The sequence below is a fragment of the Mirounga angustirostris genome, unplaced genomic scaffold, assembly GCF_029215605.1.
Source record: "Mirounga angustirostris isolate CCGP_5_RB_7025 unplaced genomic scaffold, mMirAng1.0.hap1 SCAF_7, whole genome shotgun sequence".
Classification (NCBI taxonomy): domain Eukaryota; kingdom Metazoa; phylum Chordata; class Mammalia; order Carnivora; family Phocidae; genus Mirounga; species Mirounga angustirostris.
In genome coordinates this window covers 23,322,475-23,348,133 of record NW_026991715.1, presented here as the reverse complement: position 1 = coordinate 23,348,133, position 25,659 = coordinate 23,322,475, and the positions used below count along the sequence as shown (strand labels likewise).

The 25,659-nt window shown below is 37.5% G+C and overlaps 1 protein-coding gene across 2 annotated transcripts in view; it reads right to left on the bottom strand.

Annotated features, from left to right (window-relative positions):
- Nucleotides 1-25,659, bottom strand: part of SLC12A2 (solute carrier family 12 member 2) — a 106,284-nt gene that overhangs the window by 75,821 nt on the left and 4,804 nt on the right. For both annotated transcript variants that reach the window (XM_045892066.3, XM_045892070.3), the window contains exons 2-4: nucleotides 2,745-2,864; nucleotides 1,182-1,257; nucleotides 788-883 (exon numbers count right to left, since the gene is read on the bottom strand). In XM_045892066.3, coding sequence (XP_045748022.2) covers nucleotides 788-883; nucleotides 1,182-1,257; nucleotides 2,745-2,864 — 292 coding nt within the window. The remainder of the gene's footprint in view (nucleotides 1-787; nucleotides 884-1,181; nucleotides 1,258-2,744; nucleotides 2,865-25,659) is intronic.

Sequence of the window (25,659 nt, the reverse complement as noted above, 5' to 3'; positions counted from 1 at the left end):
GCAGACAAGGCAGAAATTGTCTATGTATAATGTCAAATACGGGTCTGTAGAACAGGTGAGGCAGATGTTACAAGTAGATTCTCTTCTCAGCTGATTGCTATGACCACTGTATAGAAGCTGGTAAAGTCTATTTTCTTTCCTTTCTCTAGGGATGTCCTCACTTCAGCTAAATGATGAGTTTTGATTTGGAAAATGCAATTCTTTTCTTCTTGTTCACAGGGGTCCCCAGGCAATTCTCCTGGTCTCCTGGGTGCTCTCCCTGGGAAGGTAAAATCTCACAAGGCAGATCTTGTGGATTCCAATGAAAGAGGCCTCAGGGCACCCAAAGAAGAGAGCTAGAGTTGATAGTATGGATTCAGAGTCCCAGGTGTAACTCACACAAGCTGTCAGATCATGGGAAAAGAACTCTCCCTAAGTTTCCCTAAAGGGGGAGGAATGAGGTTACACCTATATAATACTGACCAAATACAGGATGCATGCTATTGATCCAAGGGCTAAAACCAGGAAGGAAGGAAGGGACAACCCAATGGAGAAGAAACCAGGTCAGAAGCTCCATTCTTGCTACCAAATACAATGAACGTCCTAAGTAATCTCAAGCATACATATTTATGTATGGGCCAAAATTAAATTTTATATTCTAATATGCTAGTTTGAAAGTACTTAGTAGCAAGTTTCTCACCTATACAGACCTATGTTGTTTTTAAGATAAAAATAATTTAAAAATTTAGACCTCAGTTTACTTAGTAACAGTAATCTGGTGACAATGATGTGAAAAGACTGAATTTACCTCCACGTACAAATCCATTAGTAGCTATTGCTGAAGTAGACAATCCTGTGATAGTTGTCACAACAGTGGCCATGATAATTACAACAACCGACAGACCTTCAGGGAAAAAGAAAAGAGACATATTTATTTCAACCTGCCTTATCTAGAACTGGTTAGTCTACAAAATTTACATTATATTTAACAATTACCTTATTTTTATCCCATTTTAGAAAAATCTAACCAAAATTTTGAAAAAAATTTTTAAGACATTAAGACAATAATCTGATACAAACGAGAAAATAGCTTAGAATAATTCCAATTGTTTGAATGCTATGAGGTTCACAGCCTAGACAAGCACAAGGCTACTTCACTTTTTCATTCTCAAATGAATCAAGCAGTATATAACTTTGCTTACCTATTCCAGCTTGACCCACAATCCATGACAATCTAATGAAGAGCATAACACCCCAGATGTTTAACATACAACGTACCTAGGAAAGAAAAGAGGACAAGTTCCAGATGAAGGCAAGTGATCAAACTTAATACATTAGTAAACACAAAACTAGCCAAAAGGAGGACAATATCCATTTAAAATTAAAGAAAGACATTTAAAATCTCTTATCCTTCTCTTTGTAATACTTTTTTAAAAGAACTTAATGAGAGCTAAAATGTGAACTAATTTAAGTGTAACATAACACCACAATGATCTAAAACAAAACAGCAAAAGGTACTAAACAAGGTAAAAGAAATCTTTTACCACTTCAACCCTAAAAAAATAGTTCCTATTCCTATTTATCAATGCAACTAAGTTTAATTTTTGCTTATTCTTTAATAACATCCTTATTTCATGATTTCTTCAGAAGATTTAAGTATTACAAAGTATGTCAAAACAAAATGCTAATTGTTCACACATCTTTTTTTTTTTTTTAAAGTTTATTTACTTATTTAAGTAATCCCTATACCCAATGTGAGGCTCAGACTCACAACCCCGAGATCAAGAGTTGCATATTCCTTTGACTGAGCCAGCCAGGCACTCTAGGATCACAACCCGAGCCGAAGGCAGACGCCCAACCTACTGAGCCACCCAGGTGCCTTTCACACACCCTTTAAAACTGTGAACAAATGATACACTGTATGGTGGCTAATGTAACATAAAAAAAAACAAAATAAAACAAAACAACAACAAAAAACCTCTGAACTATGAGTTTCCCCAATTTATTTCTTCTATTGCATTTTATCATTATACATAGAACACAGTCGTCTAAAATACTAAAATAGAATAGGAAAAACAATACTATCTGGAGCTTCACGTTTACCCTATTGATTAAGCAATGAAATTACTACTGGAACTGCGATTTTCCCCCTACTTCTCCCCTAAATGTCAACATGACTCTAATTAAGTGCTCCCAAAGTCCCAATGGAAGTCATTTAGTCTCCCAGTCTCCTCCAGTCAGTTAGTGCCTATTCCAACACAGAAAAACAGAAGTACATCTGAAACTTAATCACCTGAACCTATTTGTGAAGTGACCTCAACACTTAAGAAAACAATTTCTCCTTCATTCTGTTCCATGTTAACTTTCATACATTTCTCTTCAAAAAATAATGGGGTAGCAGGAAAGGAGGCAGAAATAGATCAGCCTTACTGCCTGCTCAGCTTTCTTGATTCTGATGCTCCCATCAATTTAATAGTTTCATATTTAATTTCTGAAAAATGACAATATGTGAGATTTACAAGAGGTAATAAAATATAATTTAGAGGAAATCAAGTATAATATGATTCTGTTAATACATACATCCTGTTTCCTTTACTGAATTTAATATCCACAAGAAAAGGAGGTACAAGTTATTAATTTGGTCTTCCATAACACTCACATAAAAAGAGAAAGAAGAGCTCTCTTAAGAGATGATGAGAACATTAGGAAGATTTTATAATAAACATAAATGCTGTAAGTCTAAAAATCAATCTATAGGTACATACTAATACACCCTTGATCCAGCCAAACTTCACAACTCCTTTACTTTCCGCAGTGTATGTGACCACAGCATCTCTGGTTGGAGTACTTTCTTCCCCGTTGGCAAATCCATCCTCAAAAGGTTCCTGGTTAGAAAAGGAAATGTGAATTATGCTTAATTATTTAAAGTTTAAAATCACCTGATAAAGACAAATATCTCTAAATATATTTAATCATGTTTAGGAGGATATAGATTTCCAAGAATCAAGGATGTCTGTATACTTTACCTTAAAAAAAAAAAAAAAAAAAGTAAAGTAATAAAGTGGAAGAAAACCTTAATTATAAGGTGTTGAAAAAATTTAAATCTTATCAGGACAGCAAACCCATTTTAATAATTTCAAACTTTAACTACACTTTGGTGGCATATGGAGAACAAATAAATACATACAGGCTTAGCTAAAAGTCAGTTCAGACCTGTCTCTTCAGCCACAACTTTATAATATCTGGTTGGCATCCTTCCCACAAATGAAATTTCAACATTAACAATTTAAAACTCCATCACCAATTAACACAGCTTTCCCTCTGTAGTCCACTACAGCAGATTCCCATGGATCCCAAGATTCATTCCTAACTCTTGCCTTTACTCACTTTATATCTGCATGTGCTCTTCATTTTTCTTTTCATAATTTTTCTTAGATTCAGACATGAACTGGTTTTAACGCTCCATGTGTCACTGTATTTTTAGTTTTTTGTTCTCTACATTCTCCTTCTCTCTCTCTCTCTCCCCACCTGGTTCTCTTGTTCAGTCCCAATACACTCAAGATATATGACAAATTTCCAAACCAGTAACAGTGTGTTAAACAGGTCATGAGGGGTGAAGGGAGGTGCTGGGGCAGAGAAAATGTTTTAGATCTAGAATCATGTCCCTGACACTATCCCCATAGTTCTTCCTTATCCATATGTCAAGAGCAGGGAACAAAATACAGCTGTGTTTCCAAAATCATTCTTTAAATGGAGAAAAGCCAAGTAAATCAGTTATTTTTTAATCCTGAAAACTACCATCAAGATTTCATACCATACTTTTTAAAGACCATTTCCAGTAGTTCATACCCTCCAGTGAATTCCTAATGTAAATTTTTTTTTATTAGAAATGAGCTATATCAAATTCTGTGTTACTGGAGAAAAAAATCTGTATCATAATCCAAACTTCCCTTTTTCCCTTGACCAGTATCTGTTAGCCAAGTAAAAGTATTTAATTCTATTTATGTATTAATGCTATATGTATCAACCTGTTATCAGCTCTTAGATTTCACATTTATACTAAATATACTAAACGACTGCTAAATCTTAGATTTTTAAGCCATAAAAGAAACGCTGTAAGTTAGATGCAATAATTTCTTTTAGCATATCTTTTGAAAATTATTTTACCTAGGCTTTTTAATGACAAGAAAACAACAATCAAATTTTCAACTAATCCTCATGTTTGCATCGAAAGACATGGCAACAACTTCAACTATATGAAACACTTGGAAAACAAGTCATTCTAAAATCAGTAAGAGCTTAAAGATGAATGTTAATGCTAACCACTCCTGATAGGTGGATTTTTAAAAACAGATAGTAAGGGACACAAATTACTATAATTTCCTTTATAACACATAGTTTCCCAATTACTTTCTACTGTATCAATGATTTCTGTACTATAAGAGGAATACCCAAGCTTATAGTATAGAGAACTAACCACTCCCATTCACAAAAATTATCTGCTATACTTTCTCCCAATGATCCCAACCTGCTATACTTTAACAGATTTATTGAGATATAATTCATATAATCACACAACTCACCCAATTAAGGTACACAAGTCAATGATTTTTAGTATATTCATCAAGCTGTACAATTATCACCACAACCAATTTTAGAACATTTTCACCATCTCACAAAGAAACTCCAAGTCCATCAGGAGTCACTCCCATTTCCCTAGCTCCTGGCAATCACTTATCAACTTTCTGTCTCCATGGATTTGCTATTCTGACATGTCATATACATGGAATGGACTCATATAATATGTGGACTTTGTACGTGGCCTCTTTCACCTAGCCTAACATTTTCAAGATTCATCCATGTTACAACGTGTTTCAGTACTTCACTCCTTTTTATTGCCAAATAACAACACATTGTATGGATACACCACATTTGTTTATGCATCAACTGATAAACATGTGAACCTATTCCACATTCTGGCTACAATGAAATATGCTCCTATGAACATTGGTGCACAAGTTTTTGTGTGGACCTAAGTTTTCATTTATCATAGAAATAGCCTTAGGAGTGGAATTGCTGGGTCTCATTTTTGAAATGACTACTTCTGGTGATTTTTTTCTTCTTCTTTTGTAGAAGACTGCTGAGTGTGACTCCTCATTTCAGTCAGTTTATCTGCCTATTGTTATCCCTCTTCCTCACTTAGCACCTGGTATAAACACGGAAATCAGTAACCGTATTGTTAGAAATATGTATATGTAGGGGAAAATAATGTGACCAAGGGCCTGTGTGGTTCAAGCACAGAGCATCCCACTTTGGCTTTCCTTCCACTGTTGGAGGTGCTCTAAATGGTAGAACATCAATGATGATCCCAAGTGAAAAAAAAAGACTCTTTATAGGCATGATGACTCTAGTTCAATTATTAAAATAAAGCCAGAATAAAAATTTTTGTCTGTTAATTCAATTAACTTTAAGGTAGAGAGAAGTTTCTTGATTTTCACTCTAGGATATGTAGTGTTCTGCATTTAATTTGTTAAGTGGAGACTTTAAAATATTATATAATCTTGGGGTGCCTGGGTGGCTCAGTCGATTAAGTGTCTGCCTTGGGCTCAGGTCATGATTCCAGGGTACTGGGATGGAGCCCTGCATTGGGCTCCCTGCTCAGTGGGGAGTTTGCTTCTCTCTCTCCTTCTGCCCCTCTCCTGCTCATGCTTGCTCTCTCTCAAATAAATCTTCAAAAAAAAAAAAAGCTTAAAATATTATATAATCTTCTAAATATTACAAGAAAACATAATGTCTATAATATGCACAAAAAGACCTCTTCCTTCCCATTTCTATTAAAGATGCGTATACGTCATAGGCTATCTTTTCTAAGGTTAAGTATCAAGGTGGGTGTCCTTTTTAACACTGCAAAAGCATGCAGGCATCTTAAAACTTTTACTGTGGGTGCTTATCAGAATTCCACCACAAAGTTGAAGATCTAGAGATAATTATGTAAGTTTCCACTATACTACAAACAACTGTATTCAAAAAATGCAGATGAAGATTTTCCAGCATGTATGAAAGCAGTATTTCAAAACAGACATGAGTCCACATAAAATGAAAGTTTATCTTCCTCTCCATGTTTCAACAGCTCTATTTAAAAAACTATGTTATTCTGAAAAACAAACTGAGGGTTCTAGAGGGGAGGGGGGTGGGAGGATGGGTTGGCCTGGTGGTGGGTTTTGAGGAGGGCACATTCTGCATGGAGCACTGGGTGTTATGCACAAACAATGAATCATGGAACACTTCATCTAAAACTAATGATGTAATGTATGGGGATTAACATAAGAATAAAAATAAATAAATAAATAAATAAATAAATAACTATGTTATTAACCTCTGAAGTACAATTCAAAAATTATAATCAAGTATTTCTACCTTATAGTTCAACCAATAGATTTAAATATAACAAAATTGGGTTGAATTGTATTAATTTCCTGCAGGAACAGGAAAACAAAGTAGAATACATATACTGTGTTCCTTTAAATATATTAATTCAGGATAAATAAGGAAACTGTGGTACTCCGTTTACATACAAAAAACTGTTTAAAAACCTTATAATCAGAAAATTTCACATTTACAATTATGAACTAAAATTATGCTGATACAAAGCTGCATAAATAATATCTTCAGCCTACCTAACAGTTTCAAAGAAATGATCGGTTTGTGTTTTCTCCTGTTTTTCACATAATGGATAAAAGGTGAAAAATAACAACATGAACGAATTTTATGGGTAATACCATATTAAATGAGGTAGACCAAATGAGCCAAATTAATTCAGACTTATTTGGGGGGAAAATCGTTCCAAAAGCAGCACAGTGATCTGAGTCTACCAAGCAGGTACTGAGGATGGGGGTAGGATCAGAATGGGGAAGTGAGGAAGAGACGGAGGAAACAATGGGAGATCCAGAGTTAGGCCCTCAGTAACTGGGGCCATTTCTAAGTGAAAGAAAGGGAGATACTAGTAAATTATGGCAGCCTGAAAAGGAAAGGATTAATTCAGTCAGACATGCTGAATTTGAGGAGTCATGAGACAATTAAAGAGTTCTATCAGGCTGTTAAAAAATTCATGACTGGAACTTAGGAGAGGGGCCAGGGATAAAGAGCAAGTGGGTGAAGCTATGGAAACAGAATGAAAAGAGAAACTTACAGAGAGAAAGCGTGAGGAGTTGAACATTTTTCTGAGGATATACAAAACACAAGAATGAGGAGGCACCTGCGTGGCTCAGTCGGCCTGCCTTTGGCTCAGGTCATGATTCCAGGGTCCTGGGATGGAGCCCTGCATCTGGCTCCCTGCTCAGTGGGGAGCCTTGAATCTGCCCCTCCCCGCCCCCCATGCTCTCTCCCGCGCTCACTCTCTCTGTGTGTCTTGATAAAAAGAAAAAAAAACTAAAAAAAAAAAAAAGAAAGAAAGAAAGAAAATACAAGAATGAAAAGGAACTCTGGTCTCCACAGCCATTATTTCTTTGCAGAGAGTAGAGAAAAAAAGAGTTTTTGAAGTATAGGTAATCTCTTCTCTCCCCTGTGTATTCAAATTTCTACCTCAACTCCATCATTCTTTCTCCTTTAACCACAGTTAAATTTTACTGCAACATATAATGTATTATCTTCCAGAAAGTGATTGCTTTTCTGTTCATAGAATTGCTGCTATTCTCTTCTTCGATCTCCTGTTGAGATTGTAGGTGTTCAGATGGTTTGATAACGATCTAGCTGAATTTCTGGGACCAGACGAAACTTAGGTCTCCCACTCCTCTGCCATCTTGCTATTCTAACCAAGGTTAGCTTTTTACTGCACAATGACTCCCCCATACACAACCACCACTACCATCAAAAAATGCCCAGCCAAATTTGCTGAACTAGCACATGAACTATGGCAATGACTGCCAACCTGGCTTCACCCCACCACAACACCAACAAAATAGTTCTAAGACATCCCAAGACTTCTCTGTTGCCAAATCTAATGTACATCTTTCAGTCTCTGTCCCACTGGACTTATGAAATGGCATATGACACTGTTGACTACTCCGTCTTTCTTGAAACATTTCTTCAAATGCCACTTTCTCTGAGCCTCTTCTACCCAGCAATTAAACAGGAACCTTTGGTCCTAGAGCCATCTCCTTTTCTCATTCTGTATTTTTTCTCCAGTCATCTCACCATCTCAAGTAACCCATTGCTTTAAATACTATCTAAATGTTAAGTAATAAGAAATGGCTCCTGTTCATTCGCAGATTAGATCTACCCTGCGAGTGTGAGTCCTGAGTGTGAATACTGATGTTGCCACTTGGCTTTTTTTTTTTTTCTATTCTAATTCTTACCAAATAAGAAATTGTCAATGTGCTATAAACAGCAACTTTCCTCTAAATGAAAAGAAGGAAATGATTTCTCTTTCTTGGATCAGTTTTGGTGAACACTTAACTATCAAAAAAAGAATTTGACAAGAAAAACAGTAAGGTCTTAATAATTAAAATCCTTTATAATGTAAATGTATGTTAGATTCCTCAATGGACATCTTAAAAATTGCTGTGAGGTTTGTTCAGCTTCCATATCCAACAATTAAACTTGCCTTTTAATTCACCCATTTAAATATCAAATGTCATATTTCAATTCTGACCAAAGAGAAAACACTACCTGTATACTGAGTTTCATCATTTTTCAGTTAAAAAAAAAAAAAAATCTCACGAAATCAAGCTGTTTCTTCCCCAACAGAAAAATTTTCTTCAGATTTTTAGAGACAACGTATGATGAAACCAGATTTGTTTTCATAACATTGGGTAAAAATCAAGCTTTGGAAAAAAATACTTGACCAGGTTTTTTTAAAAACTGCCAGTAAAAACTTTAATATTGCTTCAAACTAGCTCTGTAACCTGGAGCGCAAGGTTGTCATCTGCGTACATCCTTCTCAGCTCCCAAATATGCACATCAATGTGCTTCTCATTGTTAAATGCTTTAGTTCACGTTACATTAAATGTCAGTGATTTTCTTTGGACATCCCAGTCACTAAATCCACAGAATTTTCATTTCCAGAATAAAATGTAGCACAGGTGGTCTTCACAACTATACAGACAAGGATGTTAATACAGAAGAGGACTGTGCAGTGATACGAGTTGAGTTCTGACCACGTTTTTTGCACGCTAAGTTGATAAAGGTGTTTATCGTTGGGCAGAGAAACATCAAGACTGTTTAAATAGTGCAACCTCTGAATACAGTTAAAATACTAATAAAACACATTTCTAGCAATGTTTTATTACCAATCTATTCATTTTAATACAAATTCAATTTTTATAGTTAAACTGGTAAAAACCTGGTAAAAGTGTCTTTGCTCAACAATTTCAAGTCACAATAGGCAAAAGATAATGTCTGAGGTTTTATTTTGTTTTATTCATTTGTATTTTAAAGAACTGAGCAAAGCTGAACCTAGGTGTCTCTTTAGGCCTAAGGCTGCCACAGTACTTTGTCCAGGGAGACTTAAGGATGCTCAAATATGGACACTCTACAAAAGAGAAATGTTCCAATCCCTTAACTGTATTTAATATATTAAAAAGTCCAAAGTAAGCCTTAACATTCTTCTGTTATTTGAAGATTCTACATTTATAAAAAGCCACTTCTGGGCATAAATCACAATCACATCCTTCTACTCATTCATTTAACAAATATTCATTTATCAATTTTATCAATCACCCTAATAGGTACTTTCCAGCCCTCTTAGACTTGTTATTTTTATAGTAGAGGCTAGAGATGAATGGCAGGTCCTCCACCTTAAATGTGGGACATTTTCCACTATACCAAAGTAGCCGCTATTAAATTAAATGCTTAACTCAGTCAAAAAAAAAAGGTTAGGGTCCTTTTCAATAACACCCTCTATTTCAAGTCACTGCCTTTCCTTAAACAGTAACTTTCCCAATCTATAAAATGGAGATAATAGTCCCTGCCCACCAGTACCAGCCCCTTGGAGTCTTGAGGCTCTCTAAATAATGATCACTTTTTAGTAACACAGCCCCAGAAAGCAGTTGACATTTCTAGCTTGATGCTATAAAGCCAGCTGATAAAACCTGATTATAATCTAGCAATTTAAATTTAAATGCAAGTGCCACGTTAGAAAGGTGAGATTATGACTCACCTATGGCTATGTATTTCAAAAGAATTAGAAAACTTATTCTTAGGTGTCCTGGTTTTTCAATGCCTGACCACTGTTCAACAAGAACAAGATTACACACTCAGTTGACCCTATCAGAGCAAGGGCAGCAGTTTCCCTAAGACTCCACAAGCTCCCAGTGCCCAGGCAATGATGCTCCCGTGGCACCTGCTGGGGAGCTCTGACCTCTCCCAGCACCCGAAGACTAAAGCCCTTACCAGTAAGCATCACTTAACTGCTCTCGCAACTAGAGATCCTCTTCCTTTTGTCTGCCTACTGCCTCCCTGAAATACATACTGCATTAAATCTTGATCATGTTTTATGGACCCACTGTGAGTCTATGTTTCTGTGTAAAGGTCCATTTATTTACAGGAACAAAATTTGCTTTTGGCATCACCTCTGCAACTAGAAAGTGGTTCTTACGCTAATACACTAATTTACATAGTTAATGTGAGGATCACATAAGGTATTCTTTTACAAAAAAACAAACAAACCGAAAACCCAAGGCTGATTATTCACTGAAGATAAAGCTGCAAATAAAAAACTAGATTATGACATAGTTTTAGTTTTTCAGTAAGACAAGGCTAAATGTACTAACTAATCATTTTCTTGCTGCCATAAAATAGGACTAAAAAATTCATTTACCCTGCCAAATGTTACCCTGCTGTCTAGCATTTTAACCTATGAAATATAACTTAGATCTCATTCACAACTGACTTCCTTATGCAGTACATCAACCTTACCAAATAATCCAAAGTGACAGGAAAAAACCAACGTGAACAGGAAAAGAAAGTGGAGGTGGGTGTGTCAATACACAGCTATAAAGTTTTAATGCATTTAACAATTACTTATTCAGAAGAAGGTGCTGGGTACAGTATAGTAGCTGTGGTAAAGAATACAGAAATTTAAAAATATGCTAAAATGTTTACCCTTAAGTTGTCCAATTCCAAATTATTCTGGCAGATGACACCATCTAAATGCTAAAAAATTCTGCTAATTACAACCACCAAAAATGTCACAAGTCCAACATTAAGGGAGATCTCACATAAATAAGACCAAAACAATAATTTCTTCCAAAAGTTAAGTTTTAAATTCCATCCCATATTAATGCTTGCACTAAAAGAAAAACAAGATGGAAAAGCTTATTTAGCAGTGTCCCAAGGTGCCTTAGTACACTTAGTTCCCTTTATTTCCCTATGTTTCGGAGCAATCCCCTATTTCCTCTAAGCACATGAACATTTGGAAAATATAACAGAGATAATGGCTTCTTCCCAATTACTTTCTAAGAGTTCAATTCTGGATGAGAATTGGTTTGTGGGTTAAGAAATAGTTTGATTTTGTATATTGGGGGTAAGGTGAACCCTGCACTGAATCTGACCCAATCAATTCAAGTCTACAGTCATATACACCAGAATTTTTCTACTAACTGTGCCAGATACAATGAAACAGTTTTTCCTGCTTTCAATAAACAAAAGTTTCTTATAAAATATAAGTTGTACATAATCTAGGTCTGTTTACTCATCACCTTTGGGATAAACTAAGAATTCTTAGTATATGAGACCATCATAATCTATCTGGCTTACTTACTTTATTATGTATTTATTACATTTTTATTTTTTAAAAGATTTTATTTATTTATTTATTTGAGAGAGAGAGAGAGAGCATGGGTAGGGAAGAGGTCAGAGGGCAAGGGAGAAGCAGACTCCCCGCTGAGCAGGGAGCCCGATGTGGGGCTCAATCCCAGGACTCTGGGATCCTGACCTGAGCTGAAGGCAGATGCTTAACAGACTGAGCCACAGAGTTGCCCCCTGTGTGGCTTACTTTAATATAAACAGCCACATTTACCAAGAACCTACTGTGTGGCAGATAGTTCCCTAAATGCTTATATGTCCTATTTTCCTAAATTGGCACATCTTTGAGAGGAAGGTATTATCTTCACTTAAAAAATGAGGAAACAGTCTTTTGAGAGGTTGACACATCCCAAATCATGCAGCCATTAATGTGGCAGTGCAAAGATTCTTCTAAATGGTAGAAGTCCACATATTACAGTGAGCCAGTTAAAGTATTTTGGGCTAAGTGACAAAGATAGACAAATCACCCAACTCAGGAAACTGGTCTGCTCAAACTTCACAATTCCCCCGCCGTTTTCACTCTTCAGCATTGTTTCATCTTTCCCTCCTGCCTCTGCTTCCAAATCTAAAGAAGCTTTTGACAGGAGAAAAAAAAAAAAAGACAGAAACTCTGCACTGGATGGCACCACAGGGGATTATTTCTAAATCTGTTTGTGCTTTGTAGAAAATCCCCCAGGGTCTACAATATCTACAAAACTCTTTGCCCTACAAGATTCTTACAGACAGCTGCACTGGACCACCTATGGAGGAGAAAGAAGGGCCAGCATCCAGACACAATCCATCTGGAAAGGCATGTCAAATGTTTAAATATGAAATTATGTACTAGATAGAGCTGTGTGTGTTACTTAACTTCAGAAGTGTATTTGGAGGCTATTGTGGTATGGAAGGTAGGTAACATTCAGTTTCTACATTATCTAGGTCTTCCTTTTTCCACTTAAAAACCACATTGCCTCCTCCAGCTAGCAAGTCCTTTCAATCAAATGTTCCAGGTCATACAAGTTTCTTTCATCCTTTATATGCTTTACCATTGTAACCTCTTGACCCCTGGACCCACCTACACATCCATGTTTTGTTATCACACAAAGATTTGACACAATTGAAGAAAAGGTAAACATTAGTCGGTTTTAGAAGCTACTGTGTTTTTCCAGTCACAGATCACTTTCCTATTTCTATTAATTTGACTGTTAAGGATCAAACCGCTAAAAAGTTCTACAACTTACCTGGTACTGAAAAATGTGCTTACTAAGATAACTTCCTCTCTTCACTATTTCCTTTAGTGACAAATGATAAGCACTTTACATCAACTAGGGTTGATGCTAGATAGCATGGTCTGAGAAGAGAAGCAAACTTCTGGGCCCAGCTTTATTTAAGCCAATCAAATCACTGTTAATGACAGGCAGAGGAGTGAAAATCTTTATTTCAGGACACTATCACTAAATAAGAATTATTCTTTGTTTACAATCAGTTTATTATTGATTTAAAAAAAACCCAAATTGGGGCGCCTGGGTGGCTCAGTCATTAAGCGTCTGCCTTCGGCTCAGGTCATGATCCTGGGGTCCTGGGATGGAGCGCAACATCGGGCTCCCTGCTTGGCGGGAGGCCTGCTTTTCTCTCTCCCACTCCCCCTGCTTGTGTTCCTGCTCTTGCTATCTCTCTCTTGGTCAAATAAATAAATAAAATCTTAAAATAAATAAATAAACCCAAAATTACATCTAAAAAATGTTAAAGTTTACACAAAAAAATGCAATTTAAATCCTAAAAACAAACTTCTGAACTAATAATAAAGACACTTTAAAGACAAAAATCTCTCATATAATTTAAAAGCAACTGTTCACTAAGATAAGCTAAAGTATTAAATTAATATCCTGAAACATAGCCATATCAGTAACTAAAAATGTATGTTTACATATGTACATTTAGATGCCAAAGTGGCTGGGTTTATTCTAACAATTTTTTCATCAAGTACTAGCCAATTATATCATCCCAAAGCTACAAACATTTCCTATCCGTGCTGTCGGTGATTGGTGTATTCAGTGTAATGCTCCCCATACAGACTACTCTCTCAAAACAAAGTATTGTTTTACAGGAATCCAATCTGCTCTGGTTAACAATGGCCTATTAATATCCAGTGGCATTAATGCAAAGCTCAAAACTCAAGTGCCACAGATAAAAGTGGATGGTGTGATCATGTGACTTTACAATGAACCAAGTCAGCACTGCTGATTACAGTCAAAGAATTCAGTACTCTACCTAGCCCATCACGTTCTTTACTAGCCATTCAAGACTGAGTTACAACACTGTGCATTAAAAACAGCATAATGTATGCATTATTTCAAATCCCACACAACTTAACTTCAACAAATAGATTGAATCTAACTCACCAGAAAACTTACGCCTCCCACTATCAATTAATAACATGACTCTGTGATGTACATTTCAAATTATTTTAAAAATAAGAAGGACCCAAAGTTTGTCAAGGATAAAAATACATAACCAGTGGCACCGTAAGTGGGTAAAATATTGGAAAAGCAATATAGAGAACCACGTGATAGAAAAAACTATAGTTAGGGCATGGCGTGCACTTGGTATTTCATGTACTTCTCACTGAATTATCATCTTTCTCATTTTCTATAGCAGGAAACCAAGGATCAAAGGGGGCAAGTCCTTTTTCTGAGGGTCACACAAGTATTAAGTGGAAAGGCCACGATTTAAATCCCAAATGACAGCTCAACTACACATGCATGGTAAAGAACCTAGGGCAGATGGAAAAAAAAAAAAACACCACTTGATAAATACAGCTGCACTGGGTGAGCTCCTTTTTTAATGGAGACCATTCCCCAACTGTGTGTAACTCAAATGGATGGAAGCCTTAGTCACTAGAAATATCAAAGAAGACAATCCAAAGCCAAGAGAGGAATTGGAAATTAAAGTGGCAATCTCCAGAGAAAAAAGGGAATGATGTCAAAGGTAAGCCCCAAATCTTTTTTTTTTTAATTTTTTATTGTTATAAGCCCCCAATCTTGACTAACCATTAAATTATAGGGGGGGACCTCCCCAACTCAAGGAGGAAGGCTAAAAAAGCAGCAGCTGAAAACCAAAAAACAGAACAGATATATCAGCTACCACATAGCTGGGAAACAGGAACCAGTTTGCAGTCTCAACCCAGGCAAGTGAAATACCTGGTGGAACAAAAAACAATAATCCTTAAAAGAAAAGAAAATAACCACCGCCACCCAAAGGCACTACAATGTAATACCTACATGTTCAATTTTTACTTCCAAGTATTAATAAACGGGGAACTATAACTCATAACTAGGAAAAAACAATCATTAGAAATTAATGCCAAGTAGGTCCAGGTGTCAGATTTAGTTGATAAAGACTTCAAAACATGGGCACCTGGGTGGCTCAGTTGGTTGAGCATCCGACTCTTGATTTCAGGTCAGGTCACGATCTCAGGGTCCCAAGATCCAGCCCAGTGTCAGGTTCCCCACTCAGTGGGGAGTCTGCTTGAGATTCTCTCCCTCTCTCTCTCTGCCCCCCCAACCCCCTCACTGTCATTCATGCTCTCTCTCTCAAATAAATAAATCTTAAAAAAAAAGACTTCAAAACAGCTATAATAATATGTTAAAAAACTAAAGGTGAATATGGTATCAGTGAATAATGGAAAGGGAATCTCTATAGAGAAACAGAAGCTGTATTTTAAAAATTAAGAAATTCTAGACCTGAAAAATCACAAAACCTGAAATGAAAAGTTCATTAGATGGACTTAATAGCAGAAGGGAAATGGCAGGAGAAAGCAGTGAAAAGCATTAACTTACAGACAGAAGAAACTTAACAAATCCAAAAAATGATACACACACAAAAAAACAGCCCCACGCACAAATGCTCAAAGACAAAGAGAAAATAAGGTTAATGGCCTTCTTATCAGAAACAATGGCAGTGAGAAGACAGCAGAGGTGCATACTCAAAGAGCTGAAAGAAAACCCTGTCAACCAAGAAGACCACATCCAGCAAAACTATCTTTTAAAGTGAAGTGAAATAAAGACATTTCCCATTAACAAAAAGAATTTTGTTACCAGTTGACCTCCTTTACAAGAAGTACTGAAGGAAAGAAAACAGTACCAGCAACACGGATCTACAAGAAGAAACAAAAATGAATGGAAATAAATGAGTATAAAATACCATACATCTACTTTTCTTTTCTTTTTTTAAAGCCATATGGTTGTTGAAAGTAAAATGTACAACACTGTACTGGGGTTTCTAATTTATGACAACCAGAGCACTAAGGAAAGAATTGTTTTAAAGTTCTTATATTTTAGCTGAAGAAATTCAATATTATCTCTAAGTACAGCAACCACTGAAATAATAATGCAAAGAAATATATCACTGGGAAGTCAAGAGAAGAATTAAAATGGAATACTAAAAAATGTATGATTAGCACAAAAATTGTCAGGAAGAGAGGATTAGGGGATCACAAAACAAATGAGGAAACAGTGAACAAGTATCAAAAATACCAAGCCTATTACAACCAAATTGCAAGAGATGTAAGTGGACTAAATAAGTCTACAAGAGAAAATGCAAGTTTTGGTATAAATATCATATGGGTACATGAATGAGAGTATTACCCAAACACTCACTTAAACAGAAGATTATTGTGGGTGACAGAAAACTTATATTACCTATTTACTAATGATTAGTTATTTAATGCTAGGTGGGAAGAGTCAAATAAAAAAACTGTGGTTTTAAAATGCACATAAAGGGATGCCTGGGTGGCTCAGTCATTAAGCATCTGCCTTCGGCTCAGGTCATGATCTCAGGGTCCTGCGATGGAGCCCCACATTGGGCTCCCTGCTCAGCGGGAAGCCTGCTTCTCCCTCTCCCACTCCCTCTGCTTGTGTTCCGTCTCTCACTATATCTGTCAAATAAATAAAATCTTCATAAAAAAATAAGTAAGAAATGCACATAAAAACACAAAAACTTTGTAAACTTTCCCTATCTTCCAAAGCTTCTATATTTTCTTTTCATAATGAAATAATAACAAACATTTTAAATAAAGTACAAAATGAAACCCCTGGAGTACATTCTTAAAGTGTTAGTTTTAAAAAGGATTAATCCTCAGCTTCTTAAAATTTTATATTCTAAGATGACTTGAGACTGAAATTTCCCAAAATTGTGTAGTTCGTTGACTCTCTTTTGTATTAAGATTTAAAACACTGTTTTATAGAGAAACAGAAGCTGTATTTTAAAAATTAAGAAATTCTAGACCTGAAAAATCACTAGACCTGTCAAATAAAATCTTAACAACAACAACAACAACTCAGGAGCTGTTCTTTAGATCCATTCTAAAGGGCTACTCTAGACTGCTATTTACTAAGAACTTTGTTTCTGCTTTTCATGATTTTCTTTTGTCTCTGATATGCTGGCTATTCTGGATCCACCTCTGCCATGTTCATTTTCCCTTCTAATCTACTTTGCGCCATATTTGTTATAACTGCGCGTAAAGTGTAACTACACAATCCACAAGTATAGGTATAGTGAATCCCTCTTAAGTAAAAGAATTTATGTTAATGTTGTTGCTTTAATTAAGAGATCAGCTTTTTTTCAGGTCAGCCAATCTTCCAAATAATTGGGATTGAAACAGGTGAGGCTATTTAGCGATTTCTCCAAGCCTACAAATTTATAAATTTGCCTAATATTATTTCTAGAAATTTACAGAGTAAATTTATCAAGTAATTTATCATAAAGCTTCATTTCTAAAATAATAGAGCCTGCGTGTTTATGTCTGAAACCATTAGGTTCTTTTTTTTTTTTTTTTAAGATTTTATTTATTTATTTGAGAGAGAGAATGAGAGAGAGAGAGAGCACATGAGAGGGGGGAGGATCAGAGGGAGAAGCAGACCCCCTGCTGAGCAAGGAGCCCGATATGGGACTCGATCCTAGGACTCCAGGATCATGACCTGAGCCGAAAGCAGTTGCTTAACCAACTGAGCCACCCAGGCGCCCTGAAACCATTAGGTTCTATAAAAGAGAGGTACGAGGCACCTGGGTAGCTCAGTCACTTAAGCATCTGACTTGATTTCGGCTCAGGTCATGATCTCAGGGTCATGGGATCCAGCTCCACGTTGGGCTCCCCGCTCAGTGCAGAGTCTGCTAGTCCCTCTCCCTCTGCTCCTCCTCCCACTCACACACGCTCTTTCCCTGTCCCAAATATATAAGGTCTTTCAAAAAAATAGAGAGAGGCAGTACATTTCTCGGGAATAAGTCCAACTATTCCACATGAACTCTTCAGGATTCAGACTTATCCCTTAGTACTTATAATATGTCTGATTTCCCTACAGGATTTTAATAGGCCACTGAATAAACAACATACATGTTCGTCCTAACACCTCACATGTGAGCTTTCAATTAACATGCCCACGTTTAAAAACAGCCATCTATCACTTACTGGCTATGAGACTTGGGCAAGTTGCTATCAGCCTCTGAATTTGTCTATCTACAATTTACCTGGTTTGGAAGTTTATTGTGCCCAGACTATAGAAAGCACCTGAAACATGGTAGATATCCAATAACTGCTAACTTAATGCAATTCAGTATACAGTTATTGAAAGGTTAAAGTCAGATCTTTTTTTTTTTTTAAAGATTTTATTTATTTATTTGATAGAGAGAGACACAGTGAGAGAGGGAACACAAGCAGGGGGAGTGAGAGAGGGAGAAGCAGGCTTCCCGCTGAGCAGGGAGCCCGATGTGGGACTCGATCCCAGGACCCCGGGATCATGACCTGAGCTGAAGGCAGATGCTTAACGACTGAGCCACCCAGGCGCCCCATAAAGTCAGATCTTTGATAGTTACCACTTATCTATATAAGGGTATTCCAAAGTTGAGTATCACCACATCAAAAAAATAACAGATGTACTACTGTTATAGACATAAGCAAAGTGTAAGACTCTCAACATGCTCTGGGACACTGGTTCTCAAACCCGGCTCTCTGGAAATCACCAGGAAAGCTTTTTAAAAACTAGAGGAGTCTGTAACTTTTGTCCAGGTGATTCTTTTAGAAATTTGGAAATCACTGGTCCATAAGAAAAGGATAAGGAGAGAGAGACCTAGTTTCAAAAAGATCCAGCCTCACCAAGTACTAGTTGTGTGGCTTTAGGCAAACCACAACCTTGTAAAATCAGACTGCTACTCCAAGACCTTCTTAAAACCTACTTCCTCCAAAGATAGATTTAAAGACCAAATATAGATATATAAGTTAAATTGCTCTGGAAACTTCAACACTTTATACAATATTAAGAAATTCTTCATAGCCTTTCCAATTAAAGACCCAGATTTCCATTCTCAGATGGAAATAGATACATTCCACTGATTCGGCAGACACTTCATGGATGGACTAATATGTCTAAACGTCTTTATGTAAGAAGAATTCCATGCAAAATTACAAGAAAATTTGACTCTAATAATTTTAAACTAGTGGTGACTATTTAATATGTAGGAAAAGAAAGGAAGAATGAAAGAAGGAAAAAAGTCCCTTTAAATATCACTTCCCTTGACAACACTAATTGATCTTTCTGTAATGAGAAATGTTCCAGCTCTCCAGTGGTCCAATATGGTAGCCATTAGCCCCATGTGGGTATTTGAGCACTTAAAATGTGGCTCTAGTAATTGAAAACTTGAATTTTTAACTTAAATTTAGACTTAGTTTCACAGCCACATATGACTACTGGTTACAGTATCATAAAGTACAGCCCTAGAACATTTAAAAATGTAGGTCTTCTGGGAGATGCATATGGATAGGGAAAGGCAGAGGAAACAAAAACTTAGTAAGATTCCTTTTATAACAAACTTTCTTAGGGGCACCTGGCTAGCTCAATGGGTAGAACACAATGAGACTCCTGATCCAGGGGTTGTAAGTTCAAGCCCCATGCTGGGTGCAGAGATTACTTAAAAATAAAATATTAAAAAAAAGAAATTTCCTTATGTAATTTTTTTTGAAGATTTTCTGACTAGAAAAAGATACATTCATACAATAAAACTGACGAGTCCAAATCTTTTCTACATTATCTTCAACAACTGTCTGGGTATTTTAAAAAGCAAGCAATGGATCATGGGACACTACATCAAAAACTAATGATGTAATGTATGGTGATTAACATAACATAATAAAAAAAGAAAAAAGAAAACAATAAAAAAATAACAAGAATTTATACAGTATTAAACTACAGGATACTGGAATTAGCACCAACTGAGAGAACATTTGTTCCAAGTTCCAACCTTGACTCAGGCAGTTACAAGTCCTGTGATTCTGGACAGTTACTGAGCTCTTCTGGTTCTTTTTTTTTTTTTTTTTTTTTAAGATTTTATTTATTTGAGAGAGAGAGAAAGAGAGAGCACAAGCAGGGGGAGAGGCAGAGAGAGAGGGAGAAGCAGACCCCCCACTGAGCAGGGAGCCCAACATGGGGCTGGATCCCAGGACCCTGGGATCATGACCTGAGTAGAAGGCAAACGCTTAACATCTGAGCCACCCAGGCGCCCCTGAACTCTTCTGCTTCTCAAACTCCAGATGTGAGTTTTCAGGGTAATCTGTCAAATGTCCTTTAGAGACATTTAGATAGAGACATCTATCTAAATAACAAATATAAGGTATGTCAAAGAGTTTTTCTTTTGTAGTCCATTAATTTACAAAGAATGAGTTCTATTATTAAAAATGTATTGATTGAGGGGTGCCTGGGTGGCTCAGTCGTTAAGCGTCTGCCTTTGGCTCAGGTCATGATCCCACGGTCCTGGGATCGAGTCCCACATAGGGCTCCCTGCTCGGCGGGAAGCCTGCTTCTCCCTCTCCCACTTCCCCTGCTTTTGTTCCTGCTCTCGCGATCTCTCTGTCAAATAAGTAAATAAAATCTTTAAAAAAAAAAAAAGTATTGATTGAGGCTCTGCTACCTCAAGGCTATATACAAGGTACTAGGGACACATAATGATAAGTAGCCTCATAGTCTGCTTCTCACGGAGCTTGAAGTCAACTCAAGCCAACTCAAATAATCACATTAATAAATATACTATTATTAACTGAAATAAAGGCTCTCAGGGAAAAAGTGGTTTGTCCTAGCTAGAGGATAAAAGCTTCCTCTCTGAGGATAACAGGATTGAAGCAAAATCTTAAAACTGAAAAGTTAACAGTGTGTGTATGGGGGAGAAGGGAGGAAGAGTTCATGGACAGTATCATGTACAAAGGCCCTATGGCAAAGGAAGTACTGTGACACTGAGTAACACTAAGGAAGAGGTAGGCCAGACCTGGACAATGCAGGGCTCGTTTTAAGCCAAGGGATAACATATCAATTCTGTTTTAAAAATATTCTGGGCATAAAAGCGATGCGAGAGCACAGTGAATATGGAGAAATCAGTTAGAAGGCTATAGAGGGACATGCTACAGTCTGGGTTAGGATGGTAGCAGTGAAGATGAAAAAAATACTTAGGAAATAAAGGTGATAGAAAGAATTCAGTGATAAACTGGATGTGGAAGGATGAGAGAAAGCGTCAAGGATGACTCATATACTTCTCACCTGTGTACCACAATGAATAATGGTACCTCATCCATGCAGACATAGGGGACACTGGAAGAGGCCTGGGCTGTTTTGCTTTTGGAAGGGGAGGGAGAAAATCCTAAGTTTGTGAGTATAGGGTGTCGTTGAGATAAGAAACAAAAAAATCCAGCAGTCATTAGATGGCCTGAACTTAGCAAAGGGATGTGGGAAGGACACAAAATTTTGGAATTCATTAGCCTACAGATCATACCACACAGGGAGAGAAAAAGAAAGGGGAAGGAGAAAAGGCAGAATCAAGCCTTGAGGATGGCCAATTTGGAGATAAAGGAGACTGCATAAGACACTGGGCTGAAAGAGCCTCAAAATTAAAAGACAAAATGGTGCTACAGAAGCCAAAGAAAAGAAAAGAAGGCCTCATCAGAAAATCAAATACTGCTGGAAGGTTGAATGCTGATGGGAGATGGGGCAGGGGAGGGAGGGGGTAGTTTTCTGGACTTGATAATAGGGCGGAGGTCACTGGTAACTTCAACAAGAATTATTTACGTAAAATGTATTAAGTAGAAGGTCAGGGTCCACATGGGTCCTTTAAATCTCTACTGGAAAAATAAAAAATACCCTAAAGAGCCAACTACCCCCCAAAAGCTCCAAAATGACTCACATACTGAACTCTGTTAGAAGCCACATTGTTGAAGGAACTAATTCACACCAACCTAACAAAGAACCATCCCAGATGTTTCTATGATTCTTAACGTAGGTGAATATCTAATTAGTGAATGTTCAGGAACAGTATAGTGAAAATTTAAAGCAAGGAAATTTCAGAGCCCAAGGGCTTACAAATCACCTGCCATAATTGCTTCTGCAGAGAGACAACATTCCACTAAGCTTTTTTGCTTTTCAGATTTTCCCCATCTTCTAAATAGACATCCTCGAGTTCTCTCTCAGTACTAAGTTTTTCATAATAGCTTTTAAAAAGCAGTAATATCAAAGGATAAAGTAGCTAGTGGCAGATGACAGCATTTGTATTTTATTTTTTTAATATTTTATTTATTTATTTGAGAGAGAGTGCGCGCGAGAGAGACACAATGAGGAGAAGCAGGCTCTTGGCTGAGCAGGGAGCCTGACACGAGGCTCGATCCCAGGACTCCAGGATCATGCCCTGAGCCAAAAGCAGCCGCTTAACCAGCTGAGCCTTCCAGGTGCCCCAGCTTTCACATTTTATATGAGACACTACGGATACTTTTTTTTTTAAGATTTGAGAGAGAGCATGCATGTGCGCGCACGCACTCAAGCAGAGGGAGGAGCAGAGGGAGAGGACCTCAAACGGACTCCTACTGACCAAGAGCCCACTGCTGGGCTTCATCTCACAACGCTAAGACAATGACCTGCACCAAAATCAAGAAATGAATGCTTAACCCATTAAGCCATCCAGAAGCCCCACCACTGATACGTTTTTAACTTGAACATTTTAAGTTGTTTTCCTTGTTGTCCTTCCCTCACCTTCTGGAATCGACTCACTAGTTGCCCACCCTTTTGTACCCTTTTTGAAAAACAACTGGTTTTCATGACTTTCCCTAATATTTGAAGAATAAAAGCACATTTTTATGCTACAAATTAAAACCATTTTCTTAAATACTATTATTTCACAAACCAGTGGCTGCCATTTTATTAGTGTTTGCCCCATGGTAGAACTAATTTGCAGAATGAAACCCAACTCCAGTCCATCTCCCAAACTTGCTCTTCCCACAGTCCTCCCCATGTCCATAAATATCAACTCCATTCTAAAGAGGGGAGAAACCCTGGCATTAATCCTCCCACACACCCCTCATCCAAAACATCAACAGATTCCAACAATTTGACCTTTTAAACACACCCAGCATCTCAGCACCCCTTATCACATCAAACACTGTTACCTCAGATTTGTTCCTCACTATTGTTCCGACCTCCTCTCCTATCATTCTCCCTCTTGCTGGCCTCCTTGTTTCTCGGTCATGCTCGGCACACTTCCACCTCAGGGTCTTGATGTTCGTCATTCACCTGCCTGGACTGCTCTTCTCCCCCAAGTATTTGCAAGGGGTGATCCCTCACTCCCTTCTTGTGTCTGCTCAGCATCACAGAGGCCTTCTCTGACTACCCTTATATAGCACAACATTGGCCATCACCATCTATCCACCTCTAAGTTTCTTCACAGTACTTACATCTGACCTATTTGCTTACTGACTCCTACCACTAGAATGAAAGCTCTATGACTTGGCTGTGTTCATAGCTGTATCTCCAGCACTTAAAACAGTGCTGCTGTTGGTGCTCAGTGAGGCTTTGTTGAGTAAATTCATTTCGCTTCAGCATGGAACCAAAAGGATTACAACTTTGGACTTTCCAAACATTTATATTCGTCTCATGGGATTGGGAACGTGAGTATGGCAACACAAATACACATAGAGAAGACATCAATTATGATAGCAGTGTACAGTCCTGCCACATTTTAAATCCCAAAGTTTATCTTTCCTTCTACCCAAGCAGTCAGCTGGTGTATACCTGGGCGACTACATAGAGTATTACAGATAAACCACACTTGACCTCAAGTGCCATGGGTTTAGCAAGGTGAAGCCCCTGCCAAAAGTGCGGTATCTTTCAAGTTTGACTTTGCCATGTGCAAATATTTCTTATCAAGGTCCTACCTTTATTCAGTCCTAGAACTCCTCTACTCCTCCCCTCTTCATGGGATGTGACCCATTCTTTCCTGCAGGAAACTTGAAGGACCCAAGTTATGTAATAAAGCCATTAGTCGTGTGTGAAATTTCTTGTCCCAGAATCAACACAGCCCACTCAAAGCAGCAGCTACACAAGTTAGTGGAGATAACATGCTGTTTAATGCTTTATTTGAAGTCCTTAAAGAGGAAGAACTGCCTACCCTGATACATTCAGTGAACAAATGTTTATTAAGTACCTGTTCTATGCACGGAGATACGTGAGACACAAGCTCAGATCCTATGAAAGCGACAGTCATATTCATCACTGATTACATTATCACAAGTGTTCCTCCTCATTTCTCTCACTTATACCATCATTCCCCCTTCTCAAAGTCAGGGCAGAGGGATGATGTTGGTAATCCCCAATGTGTCTTCCTCAACATCCCCGCCATCTCAGAGCAGGTCCAGGGACAGGGAGGAAGAAGAAGAGATAACAACAAAGAGAAGCTACTAGGTCCTGGCATTAGAGTCAGAAAACCCTGGGTCTGACTGCCAGTTGTTCTGCTTTCTATGAGTGACATTAAGCCATTTCTTCAGCTTCTATGAACCCATTTTATCACGAGTAAAATATGTGTAAGACCTGTTTCTTGGGAATTGTATGAAAAACCAACAAGCTCAGTGAGACATAAAAGACATTAGATGTAGTTCCTCTCTCTTTTTATTAATGAGAAAGGTTGTAACAGAGAGGCCATATGCAAAAATGACATACCACCAGCAAAAGGTGCCCAAGCCTTGACTAAGGACAACTGGGCAAAGGTAATTCTACCTTTAAAACTGCTTTAATAATGCTTTAATCCTGTAGAAGCTATTATGGATTGTCCATCACTCAATTCTTCCATATTTGATCATCATGCTTTCCATTATACGTGAAGTTGCCCATCAAATATTAATTTGTTTGACCTCCACTTTTAAATTTCTCCTTGGAGGGGCAAGAATCAGTACTTTGGACTTACTTTTTGAAAAAGATTAAAAAAAAAAAATCAATTCCTGGTAAGAGCCCTGAAGAGTTTCTGCCTTCTTTAAAACTCCTCTCTCAGCTTCCCAGACACTGCTACCCTGGTTATTTCTCACCAGCGTAGAGGCTCCTTCTCACCCTTTGTTAGTGTCTCCTCAACCTCTAACAAACCTTTATATATTCTCTACGCCTAATCCCAGACCCCATTTCTTTTCTGTTATCTACCCACTCTCCTGGAGTCATTTCAAGTCCATGACTTTAGACGCTCTCTCTCTAGACACACACACATACACTTCTTTGTATTAGATATACACATGTATATACACACGTATATATATATACACACGCGTGTGTACATACCATATACACACAAACACATCCACATTTCTATAGATATATATTCTGCCCTCCTCCCTCAAAATGACTCTTGGACTAAGATGTCTTATAAACTACTACTCAAACACAATTCCTTCTTTCCCCTCTCAAATCTAGTCCTCTTGTATTCACCATCTCAATAGTAGCACCGTCTATTCAGTTGCTCGTCCAAAACCTGGGACTCAGCTCCTCTTTCACTCCCACATCCAATCCACCTGCATGCGATTCATTCTGCCACCAACTCTTATTATCTGTAACTCAG